Source organism: Ranitomeya imitator, chromosome 1, assembly GCF_032444005.1.
Source record: "Ranitomeya imitator isolate aRanImi1 chromosome 1, aRanImi1.pri, whole genome shotgun sequence".
Taxonomy (NCBI): Eukaryota; Metazoa; Chordata; class Amphibia; order Anura; family Dendrobatidae; genus Ranitomeya; species Ranitomeya imitator.
In genome coordinates, this window is record NC_091282.1 from 803,456,388 (window position 1) to 803,469,471 (window position 13,084).

Sequence of the window (13,084 nt, forward strand, 5' to 3'; positions counted from 1 at the left end):
AACCCGCAAGTAAGTGCAATCTTACAATATATATACATACACACTGCTCAAAAAAATAAAGGGAACACTTAAACAACAGAATATAACTCCAAGTAAATCAAACTTCTGTGAAATCACACTGTCCACTTAGGAAGCAACACTGTTTGACCATCAATTTCACATGCTGTTGTGCAAATGGAATAGACAACAGATGGAAATTATTGGCAATTATCAAGACATACTTAATAAAGGAGTGGTTCTGCAGGTGGGGACCACAGACCACATCTCAGTACCAATGCTTTCTGGCTGATGTTTTGGTTTTTGAATGTTGGTTGTGCTTTCACATTCATGGTAGCATGAGACAGACTCTATAACCCACACAAGTGGCTCAGGTAGTGCCAGCTCATCCAGGATGCCATATCAATGCGAGCTGTGGCAAGAAGGTTTGCTGTGTCTGTCAGCGTAGTGTCCAGAGGCTGAGGTGCTACCAGGAGACGTGGAGGGGCCCGTAGGAGAGCAACAATCGAGCAGCAGGACCGCTACCTCAGCCTTTGTGCAAGGAGGAACAGGAGGAGCACTGCCAGAGTCCTACAAAATGACCTCCAGCAGTCCACAAATGTGCATGTGTCTGCACAAATGGTTAGAAACAGACTCCATGAGGATGGTCTGAGTGCCCGAGGTCCACAGATGGGGGTTGTGCTCACAGCCCAGCATCGTGCAGGACACTTGGCATTTGCCACAGAACACCAGGATTGGCAAATTTGCCACTGGCACCCTGTGCTTTTCACAGATGAAAGCAGGTTCACACTGAGCACATGACAGACTTGACAGTCTGGAGACGCCGTGAAGAGCAATCTGCTGCCTGTAACATCCTTCAACATGACCGGTTTGGCAGTGGGTCAGTAATGGTGTGGGGTGGCATTTCTTTGGAGGGCCGCACAGCCCTCCATGTGCTCGCCAGAGGTAGCCTGACTGCCATTAGGTACCGAGATGAGATCCTCAGACCCCTTGTGAGACCATATGCTGGTGCGGTTGGCCCTGGATTCCTCAGGACAATTCCAGACCTCATGTGGCTGAAGTCTGTCAGCAGTTCCTGCAAGATGAAGGCATTAAGGCTATGTGCACACGTTGCGGATTAGGCTTAGGAATTTCTGGTGCGGATTCTGCCTCTCCTGGCAGGAAACGCACCTACAGTTCCGCAGCGTTTTTTGTGTGTTTTTGCTGCAGTTTTCTTGCGCATTTGCTGCGGTTTTTACCCCTGCGGTTTTCTATAATGCAATGGGTACAAAAACGCTGCAGATTCACAAGAAAGAAGTGACATGCTACTTCTTTTAAACCGCAGCGTTTCCGCAGCGGATTTTCCGCAAAGTGTTCACAACATTTTTTTTCCTCATTGATTTACATTGTACTGTAAATAAATTGCGGATCTGCAGCGTTTCTGCACCTCAAAAAACGCTGCGGATCCGCAGAGAATCCGCAACGTGTGCACATACTCTAAAGCTATGGACTGGCCCGCCCATTCCCCAGACCTGAATCCGATTGAACACATCTGGGACATCACGTCTCGCACCATCCACCAACGTCACATTGCACCACAAACTGTCCAGGAGTTGGCGGATGCTTTAGTCCAGGTCTGGGAGGAGATCCCTCAGGAGACCATCCGCCACCTCATCAGGACCATGCCCAGGCGTTGTAGGGAGGTCATACAGGCACATGGAGGCCACACACTACTGAGCATCATTTCCTTGTCTTGAGGCATTTCCACTGAAGTTGGATCAGCCTGTAACTTCATTGTCCACTTTGATTTTGAGCATCATTCCAACTCCAGACCTCCGTCGGATATTAGTTGTGATTTGCGTTGATCATTTTTAGGATTTATTGTTCTCAACACATTCCACTATGTAATGAATAAACATTTACAACTGGAATGTGATATCTACGATGTGGGATTTTAGTGTTGCCTTTATCTTTTTGAGCAATATATACACACACACACACACACACACACACACACACACACATATATATACATCCATCCACCTCTCGTGTCTCCCCTTTTCCTCATAGATTGTAAGCTTGCGAGCAGGGCCCTCATTCCTCTTGGTATCTGTTTTGATCTATGTACTTATTGTTATGCTGTAATGTCTATTGTCTGTACAAGTCCCCTCTAAAATGTAAAGTGCTGCGGAATATGTTGGCGCTATAGAAATAAAATTATTATTACATATACATGCACACACATACATATTCACATATATACACACATGCATACACATAATAATTTGATTTCTATAGCTCCAACATATTCCGCAGCACATTTTAGAGGGGACTTTTACAGACAATAGACATTACAGCATAACAATAAACACAGATCAAAACAGATACCAGGAGGAGTGAGGGCCCTGCTCGCAAGCTTACAAACTATGAGGAAATATGGGAAACACATAAGTTGGATTGTAACAACATATATACGCACGTATGTATATACACACACACACATACTATATACATATATTATATATATATACATATATATACATATATATATATATATATATACGCACATACATACACATATATACACACACATACATAACCACTGTATTCTAATTACTCACAGCAAACATCTTCATTAACAATTCCTGCTGCTCCTTTTCAGCTTCAGTCTTCACATTTTCATCACATTCGTAACCATTCTTAGCCAAATAATCAAGATGGTTGGTGAAGATATGAGACCTCCAGTATTGTTCCTAGAAAACAAAAAAAAAGAAAAAAAAAAACATGACAGTAGCATCAAGAGGCAAAATATAATTCCATTTGCACTGCATATTATGCGAGTAGGCCCATAACTTCCTATTCAAGTGACAACAATAATAATATTTTTTTATTATATTAATTAATTCATCACCTTGAGATTTTTCATTTCTTTATCGCCTCTCATTGGGGGACACAGGAACCATGGGGTGTATGCTGCTGCCACTAGGAGGCTGACACTATGCAAATAAAAAAGTTAGCTCCTCCTCTGCAGTGTACACCCAACCGACTGGCATTATACTCTTCAGTTTAGCTTAGTGTCAGTAGGAGGCGGACACGGGTCTTTCATTAGACCCTTATCTACCTCAATTTGCGTCGTTTTTCTTTCAGGTTTCCGGATGGGATACAGGGTGAGCAGTCACACCTGTAGTCCCACATTATGGACTATGAGTACGGCGTGTACTGCCACCCCGTATCCTCATAGATCCCTATCCAGGACCAAGATCCTAGCACACCAGCGTGCTTAGAAGTCCGGTCCTGGCTCCGTCCCCCACCCACCAGAGCCTGTCGGTTGTGGAGTCGAGGACGTCCATCAGCTCCCTGGACGTCTCATCCCCCTTTTAAGGTTAGTACCGGCGTGGGATTTTTTTTTGAGGTAAGTATTCCGGCGCTGCGTTTCCCCCCATCCCTTCCTAGAGTTTTCCTGGGGGTCTTACTAGGGGCTCCCTTATCCCGGGTCGCTACTTGCTTGGATTCCCGCAGCACGACCTGGGCTTGCAGTTTCTGCAGACCTTCTCTTACGGACGCGGGGCCGTTATAGGCTGCCGCGCCGTTTGCCTACCAGTGTGGGCTCCGCGAATTCTCCTACCAGTCCTTCGGTAGGGGCCACTCTTCTCCCCGCGGCGCACTGCCTCTGCGCTGCGGTTTTCCAGGGGGCACACAGGCGCTGCGGCCCTGTCGGGCCGGCGCACCGCAGTTTTTGCCGGGGGCTCTCTGGCGCTGCCGCCCTGACAGGACGGCGCGCCGCGATTTCCGGGGGCACTCAGGCGCTGCGGCCCTGACAGACCGGCGCGCCGCTTCTTCCTGAGGCGCGCTGCTCTGGCGCCGCAGGGGGCTTCTCGGCAGCAGGGTTTCTCTCTAGCGGCGCAGCCTGCTAGGCTGCTGCGCCGCCTTTCCGGCGCCGCGTTTTCTCCTCGGCCGCCGGCTCCTACTTTAGGCCCCGGCTTCCTCCGGGGCCTACTTCCAGTTTGCGCGGTCCCTCTCTTCCGGTCTGCGGGCGGGCTCTTTTCCCGCCCGACATATTTGTCCTGCCCACCGGCGCCTCCGTGGCTGGCTCCGCCCACTTCCTCCAGGGCTGAGTCACTCTTCTGGTGTGCACTCCGCAGCAGCACCTGCTCAGCCCCGCACGTGTTTTTTTCTGTGAGCTCAGCGATCTGCGCAGAATACGGCCCCTCAGGACAGGAGTCCTCCGCTGACAAGTGGGACATCTTCCAGGACCGGGTCCGTGAGTAGCTGCACTGCAGACTGACACCCTTCTCTGCCCCACTGTCCCCTAACCCACTGGCATCTTCAGGGATCTCTCAAAATGTCTTCTAAAGGGGGCCGCTCTCGTCCTCCTACTTCTTCATCTTCTGCCTTAGTCACGTACTTTGCATGTTCGTCCTGTAGCAGCAAACTTCCCTCAGGTCAGTCCTCCCCGCTGTGTCAGTCCTGCAGCAACCCGATTGTTCCCACCACCCAGGATCCCCCGGCTGTTCCGCCCGAGAGTGATCCCCCCATCCCAGGCTGGGCCGCCTCTCTGTCACAATCGGTGGCCGATTTAACACGGGTATCTCAAACCCTGGTGTCCGCGCTGGATCGGTTACCCTTGCAGACCCCTGCTGTGGCCAGCGGGTCGCAGGAACCGCCGCCCGAGCCCTCCTTGCTAAGCTACAAAAGGTCCAGACAGGAACGTCGGTCTGAGTCCTCTTCGCGTTCCATCTCGCCGCACGGCCCTCCCCCGCGGTTGGTGTCCCACCGATCCTCCTCCCCTGAGTCAGGCGAGGCATTATCTGATGCGCCCTCAGAGGAAATTTCGGAGCTGGATCCTAACCAAATCGCCACCATGAGTGAGACGGTCCAGAACCTCATTCGGGCTATAAACCAAACCTGTGGCATCAAGGATCCCTCTACGGAACCCGCAGATCAGGCGGTTTCGTTTAGACGGGCCAAACCACCTTCAAAATTTTTCGCTCCTCATCCTGAATTCGAGAAAATCTTGGCCAGGGAGAGAGAGAACCCGACCAGACGTTTTCAGAGGGGAAAACGCCTGGGGGTGTTATATCCTTTTTCACCAGATCTTACCGCCAATTGGACGGTCTCCCCCTCGGTGGATCCCCCTGTTTCCAGGCTGTCCACCAACACGGTGCTTCCACTTTCCGGCGGAGCATCTCTGAAGGATTCTAACGACAGAGTTATAGAATCCTTCGCGAAATCTGCTTTCGAAGCGGCTTCAGCAGCGCTATGTCCAGCTTTTGCTTCCACTTGGGCTTCAAGATCCATCTCAAAATGGGCCAAGGATCTACAGCGAGGTATCCTGGACGGGGCACCTCCCGCGCAATTAGCGGAACTTGCCAACCAGATTTCCCACGCTGGTGAATACCTGGTTTCCGCCTCCCTGGATGTCGCGTCTTGTGCGGCTCAGGCTTCCAGCAATGCCGTTGTCATCCGCCGGACCGTTTGGCTCAAGGCATGGCAGGCGGACTTGTCCTCCAAAAAGTCCCTCACTAGTCTGCCCTTCCAGGGCTCTCGTCTCTTTGGTTCCCAACTGGACCAAATCATTAAGGACGCCACCGGGGGTACAAGTTCTCTTCTCCCCCAGGCTAAGCCTCGTCGCCCTCCTCCTAGACGGCAGTTTCGCTCTTTTTGGCCTTTTCGTCGCTTCGCTGCATCAAACTCTTTTTCCCAGCAGCAACAGAGGCCACAGGCACGTCAAGAGAAGAAGGCGGTGTCCTTCAGGCCCACTCCGTCCTGGTGTCCTCGCTACTCCCAGGGTAGATCCTCCAGGCCCAGGACTGGAAGATCCACCTCCGCATGACTCTCGGCAAGTCTCCAGCCCAACTCCCAGGTTGGGGGGCCGTCTTCTCCGTTTCAGGGACGTCTGGATTTCCGCAGTAGAGGATGCATGGGTCAGGGAAGTTGTATCCTCGGGATACAAAATAGAGTTCGCCTCCCGACCCAGGGATCGTTTCTTCCAATCCCGTCCTCCAAAAGATCCCGCTCTGGTTCCGGGCTTCTTCGCAGCCATCGCTTCTCTGCTAAAATCCAGGGTAATCGTTCCCGTCCCAGAAAAGGAACGGTACACGGGTTTCTACTCGAACCTCTTTGTGGTACCGAAAAAAGACGGCAAGGTTCGTCCCATTCTGGACCTCAAATTGCTGAACAGGAGGGTTCGCCTGAGACACTTCAGGATGGAATCCCTTCGTTCAGTAATTGCTTCCATGGAGGCTCAGGAATTTCTATGCTCTATAGATATCCAGGACGCCTACCTACATGTTCCGATATTTCCCGGACATCACCGTTTCCTGTGCTTCGCAGTGCAACAAGATCATTTTCAGTTCGTCGCCCTGCCGTTCGGTCTCGCAACCGCGCCAAGCGTGTTCACGAAAATCATGGCGGCGCTGATGGCCATCCTGAGAGTCAGAGGCTTGGTCTTGTTTCCATACCTCGACGACATCCTCATCAAGGCTCCGTCCTTTGCTCAGGCCCACGAAAGCCTGTCCATTGTTCTCGACACCTTAGCCCGTTTCGTGTGGCTGGTCCACCGGAAGAAGTCCTGCCTTATTCCTTCTCAGCGCATCATCTTTCTGGGCATGCTTTTCGACACTCGTCAGTCCAGAGTCTTCCTTCCCAAGGACAAGAGATCCACCCTTTGTCGGGACATTCGCCCGCTCCAGGGTCCTCGGCCTCCCTCCCTCCGATCGGCCATGAAGGTTCTGGGGAGGATGGTAGCTGCCTTGGAAGCGATTCCCTTCGCCCAATTCCATTCTCGACCCCTTCAGCAAGCCATTCTGTCTCAGTGGGACAGGTCGGTCTTCTCCCTGGATCAGCCGATCAGACTCTCCTTTCGGGTCAAGCGGTCTCTCAACTGGTGGCTGACGTCACCCCTCATCTCCCAGGGCAGGTCCTTCCTTCCGGTTCACTGGCAGGTGGTGACAACGGACGCCAGCCTGATCGGCTGGGGTGCGGTTTTTCGCCACCTGACGGTTCAGGGACGTTGGTCGCCGCAGGAGTCATCTCTGCCAATCAACGTCCTCGAGATTCGGGCCATCTTCCTGTCCCTCCGCCACTGGGAAAGGATCCTCAGGGGCCTTCCAGTCCGGATCCAGACGGACAACGCCACGGCTGTGGCATATGTCAACCATCAGGGGGGGACCCGGAGCTCCTTAGCTCTTGCCGAGGTATCCAAGATCCTCCTTTGGGCAGAGGCAACGGTTCCGGTGATATCCGTGGTGCATATCCCCGGCGTGGACAACTGGGCCGCCGAGTTTCTCAGCCGCGAGGGTCTCGCGGCAGGAGAATGGTCCTTGCATCCGGAGGTCTTCCATCAGATCTGTCTTCGATGGGGGACTCCGGATGTGGATCTCACGGCGTCTCGAATCAACAGGAAGGTTCCGCAGTTCGTCTCCAGGTCCCGCGATCCTCTCGCAGTGGGCGTCGATGCTCTGGCCATTCCTTGGTCACAGTTCGAGCTGCCCTACCTGTTCCCACCCCTTCCATTACTTCCCAAGCTGTTGAAGAAGATCAAAGCGGAAGGGGTGCCGGTCATCCTGATCGCCCCGGATTGGCCCAGGAGAGCTTGGTTCGCGGAGCTCGTCAACCTTCTCGCGGACGCTCCCTGGCGCCTTCCAGACAGGCCCGATCTGCTGTCCCAGGGTCCGATCTGCCACCCGAATTCTCGGTCGCTCAGTTTAATGGCGTGGGTGTTGAGACCGCGGTTCTAAGAGCGTCCGGCCTTTCGGACCGGGTGATTCACACCATGATTCAGGCTCGGAAGCCTTCGTCTTCCAGGATCTACTACCGCACCTGAAAGGCCTACTTCCGTTGGTGCGAGTCCAACCGCGTTCCGCCTATGGTTTTTTCCCTGCCTTCTCTTTTGGCCTTCCTTCAGGCAGGGCTGGATTCGGGCCTGGCTCTTAGTTCCCTGAAGGGTCAGGTCTCTGCGCTTTCCATCCTCTTTCAGAAGACCTTGGCCTCTCGGCCACAGGTTAAGACCTTCTTTCAGGGGGTAGCCCACGCCGTCCCGCCGTACAGGGCCCCTGTGGAGGCATGGGACCTAAACCTGGTACTGGACGTTTTGAAGGTTTCTCCCAGTGAACCGCTTAGGGAGATTCCTCTATCAGTCTTATCTTGGAAGGTGGCCTTTCTTGTGGCCATCACGTCCATTCGCCGCGTTTCCGAGCTGGCGGCACAGTTCTGCCGCCCTCCGTTTTTGGTCATTCACCAGGACAAGGTGGTCTTCCGACCTCCACCTTCTTTTCTTCCTAAGGTGGATTCCACCTTCCACCTCAACGAGGACATCGTTCTACCTTCCTTTTGTCCAGCTCCGACTCATCCTCTGGAGCGATCGTTGAACAAGCTAGACCTCGTCAGGGCAGTGAGGATTTATCTGGATAGAACATCCTCTTTCCGGAAGACGGATTCTTTTTTCGTCTTCCCTGATGGCACGCGCAGAGGCCAGTCGGCTTCTAAAGCGACTATTGCTCGATGGATCAGAATGGCAATTTTGGAGGCTTACCGGGTCAAGAACAGAGTGCCCCCTCCTGGGATTAAGGCTCACTCTACCCGGGCAGTCGGCGCCTCCTGGGCGGTGCACCACAGGGCTTCCGCCCTACAGCTTTGCAAAGCGGCAACTTGGTCTTCCATCCACACGTTCGCCAAATTTTACAAGGTCCATACCTACGCATCGGCGGACGCCAGCCTAGGCAGAAGGATCTTGCAGGCGGCAGTGGTGAGTCCTCTGACCTGATGGAAGTCTGTTTTTCCCGCCCTTGGGACTGCTTTGGGACGTCCCATGGTTCCTGTGTCCCCCAATGAGAGGCGATAAAGAAAACAGGATTTTTGGTTGCTTACCGTAAAATCTGTTTCTTGAAGCCTCCATTGGGGGACACAGCTCCCTCCCAATGTTTTCTGTTGTTATCTGTTCTATGACTGTTCTCACGTTACAGTTCTCAAGTTTGTGGTTATGGTTTTTCAGCCTTGTTTCATTATCTCCTACTGCTTTCTCACTAACTGAAGAGTATAATGCCAGTCGGTGGGGTGTACACTGCAGAGGAGGAGCTAACTTTTTTATTTGCATAGTGTCAGCCTCCTAGTGGCAGCAGCATACACCCCATGGTTCCTGTGTCCCCCAATGGAGGCTTCAAGAAACAGATTTTACGGTAAGCAACCAAAAATCCTGTTTTTTTCGCTTTTGTTTTTTTTCTCCTTCTTCCCAGAGCCATAACTTTAACCCCTTAGTGACAGAGCCAATTTGGTGCTTAATGACCAAGCCAATTTTTACAATTCTGACCACTGTCATTTTATGACATTATAGCTCTGAAAAAGCTTCAACGTAGCCCACTGATTCTGAGAATGTTTTTTCTTGACATATTGTACTTCACGTTAGTGGTAAAATTTCTTCCTTATAACTTGCGTTTATTTACGGAAAAAAAAAAGGAAATTTTGCACCCTTAAATCAGAGAGTGGTGTCACACAAAATAATTAATAAATAACCTATCTATCGCTTCATTGAGGGACACAGGAACCATTGGTGTATGCTGCTGCCACGAGGAGGCTGACACTATGCACAAAAAAAGTTATCTCCTCCTCCGCAGTGTACACCCCACCGACTGGCATTATACTCTTCAGTTTAGCTTAGTGTCAGTAGGAGGTGGACACGGGTCTTTCATTAGACCCATATCTACCTCGGTGTGCGTCGTTTCTTTTCAGGTACCTGTACTCCCACAAAGAGACTGAGTACGGCGTGTACTGCCACCCTGTATCCTCATATGTCTACTCGGCAGGACCCCAGCCTCTAACACAGAAGCGTGTTTAGGTGATCCGATCGTCGGTCCTGCCTCAGTCCCCTACCCACTCGCCCACCAGAGCCTGTCGGTTTGAGGAGACGCGTACGTCCCACAACGCAGGATTTTCGGACATCCAATATTTCATGGATGGGGAGGTACATTTCTCTCACAACCCAGGTGCTGGCGAAGACCAGAGTATAGAAAGAAGATAGAAAGATGAGAAGATCAAAAAGAAAAAAATACTTTATTTAAGAGGGTATTAGGGAGCTTTCCCCTTTAATTCCGATGGATTGAGGCCATCGAGCATACCTTTTGCGACGTTTTTAGGGACCTCCGCACTGCCTCCCCATGCTTTGGAGGTCAACCAGCTGTAATCTAGGTCCCGGCTTCTCTCGGGCCTAGTTGCAGTGTTGGCTCCACCCCCCACCCTCAGTTCTCGGGCGGGCTTTTCTCCTGCCCTTTGCTACCTCTTTTCCCCTTCCTGCACCAAGTGGTTAGCTCCGCCCACTCATCCAGCAGACTGACTGCGAATGCCGCTATCTTTCTCCCCTGGACCCGGCGACTAGCCACGCCCCTCTTCCGGACTCAGAGAGTGGGACCTTCTGCAGCGTGCGCTTTTAACTGCTGGTCCCCTGCATTCTTCTTGCGGTCGCCATTTTCCAGCCTGTGGATCCGGCCGGCGATTTTCCCCAGAAGGTGGCGCTTGCTCAAGGAAACAGGCGGGTTGCAAAGTATAAGCCAGGCACAGCGAAATATAGCTCAGAGGGGCAACACTATCTGCAGGCTCAGTGATTGGTGAGAGAAACCATCATTCCTAACACTGCTGGTGTAATAAGTACTCTAGAGTCCTGCAGTCACTGGTGTATTAAATGCTCTAGAGTAGTGCAGTGACTGGTGTAATAAGTGCATTAGAGCAGTGCAGTCACTGGTGTGATAAGTGCTCTAGAGCAGCACAGTCACTGGTGTAATAAGTACTCTAGAGCAGCGCAGTCACTGGTGTAATAAATGCTCTGAAGCAGCGCAGTCACTGGTGTAATAAGTACTCTAGAGCAGTGCAGTCACTGGTATATTAAATGCTCTAGAGCAGCACAGTCACTGGTGTAATAAGTGCTCTAGAGCAGCGCAGTTACAGGTGTAATAAGTGCTCTAGAGCAGCAGTCACTGGTGTAATAAGGAGATTTTTGTGTACTCACCATAAATCTTTTTCTGCGAGCCAATCATTGGGGGACACAGGACCATGGGTGTTATACTGCTGCCACTAGGAGGACACTAAGTAGATAAAAAGATTAACTCCTCCTCTGCAGTATACACCCCTTCACTGGCTACAATTTCCCAGTTCGGTAGTAAAGCAGTAGGAGCATGAACAAAAGACAAACCATGTCAAAAACCAAGAAGTAACAACAAGCCAAACAGGCTAACAGGGTGGGTGCTGTGTCCCCCAATGATTGGCTCGGATAAAAAGATTTTACGGTGAGTACACAAAAATCTCCTTTTCTCCTACGCCTCATTGGGGGACACAGGACCATGGGACGTACAAAAGCAGTCCCTGGGTGGGGAGCAATATGCCAATATCCCATGTACCACTGGCTTGCGGCTAAGGAACTGCCGCTTGCAGAATGCGCTTGCCAAGGGCGGCGTCTGCAGAAGAGAGAGAATGAATGTGGTAATGCTTGGTAAAAGTGTGCAAACTGGACCATGTCGCAGCCTTGCAGACCTGCTGTGCTGATGCCTGGTGCCGAATGGCCCACGAGGCGCCCACCGACCGGGTAGAATGGGCCTTGATCCCTGCTTGGATAGGAACACCTTTGGCACGATAGGATTCTTCAATGGCCGACCGAATCCATTTAGCTAGAGTAGCTTTGGAAGCGGGACAACCCTTCCTTGGCCCCTCTGGAAGTACAAACAGGACATCCGGCGTGCGAAAGGGAGCCGTCCGCGAGATGTACCGACGAAGAGCCCTTACCACATCAAGAGTGTGCAGAGCCTTTTCAATGCGATGGACTGGTGCCGGACAGAACGAAGGCAGAACAATCTCCTCATTGAGGTGGAAAGAAGAAACGGCCTTGGACAGAAAAAGCGGGAGAGGTCCTCTACTGCCTTGTCCGGATGAAAAATTAGAAACGGAGGGCGGCAGGAGAGTGCAGCCAACTCCGAAACACGTCGGATGGCCACTAGGAAAACTACCTTCCAGGAGAGGAAGGTCAGGGAAACGTCCTGTAGTGGTTCGAAGGGAGTCTCCTGGAGAGCTCCGAGAACTAAATTAAGATCCCACGGATCCAAGGGCATTTTGTAGGGAGGCGCCACATGGGAGACTCCCTGGAAAAAAGTCTTCACCGGCAATCTATTGGCAATCTTTCGCTGGAAAAGGACTGACAATGCCGAAACCTGACCCTTTAGAGAGCTAAGGGCAAGTCCCGACTCTAGTCCAGACTGAAGAAAATCCAATATGGCAGGGATAGAAAATACCAGAGGGGATCGCCCCTGTGCGTCACACCATGAGAAGAAAATTCGCCAGGTACGGTGGTAACTGCGCATGGAAACAGGTTTCCTAGCCCTGATCATGGTGGAAGACACCTTGGGAGTGAAACCCGCTTGGCCTAGAATCCAGGATTCAACGGCCAGGCCGTCAAAGACAGGGCCCCTGAGTTCTGGTGGTAAATCGGGCCCTGTGCAAGAAGATCCACGCGATCTGGAAGACGCCAGGGGGCGTCGGCGACCAGCTGAACCAGATCCGCGTACCATGCCCGGCGCGGCCAGTCCTGTGCGACGAGGATCACTGGTACCCCCTCTGTCCTGATCTTCTTGATGACCCTCGGCAGCAGGGGAAGAGGGGAAAAAATGTACGGGAGGCGGAACTGGTGCCAAGGCAAGACCAGGGCGTCTGCTCCTATGGCCCGTGGGTCGAGTGACCGAGCAAAGAACTGTGGAACCTTGTTGTTCAACCTGGATGCCATGAGATCCACATCCAGGGTACCCCAGCGATGACAGATCTGCTGGAAAACCTCCGGGTGAAGGGACCACTCACCCGAGGCGAGGCCCTAGCGGCTGAGGAAGTCCGCCGCCCAATTCTCCACACCTGGAATGTGGATCGCCGAGATGGGCGAATGATTGGATTCCGCCCAGTGCAGGATGTGGGACACCTCGAGCATAGCAGTCTTGCTGCGGGTTCCCCCTTTACGGTTGATGTACGCCACGGCCGTGGCGTTGTCGGACTGGATTCTGACTGGGTGACCCGCCAGAAGGTGGAGAAACTGGAACAATGCTAGTCTGATAGCTCGTATCTCCAGGAGATTGATGGGAAGGCG

General features: G+C 52.2%; 1 protein-coding gene across 2 annotated transcripts in view; it reads right to left on the reverse strand.

Annotated features, from left to right (window-relative positions):
- WDHD1 (WD repeat and HMG-box DNA binding protein 1) overlaps positions 1–13,084 on the reverse strand; it is a 104,594-nt gene that overhangs the window by 46,206 nt on the left and 45,304 nt on the right. For both annotated transcript variants that reach the window (XM_069738680.1, XM_069738673.1), the window contains exon 18: positions 2,598–2,729. In XM_069738680.1, the coding sequence (XP_069594781.1) occupies positions 2,598–2,729 (132 nt within the window). The remainder of the gene's footprint in view (positions 1–2,597; positions 2,730–13,084) is intronic.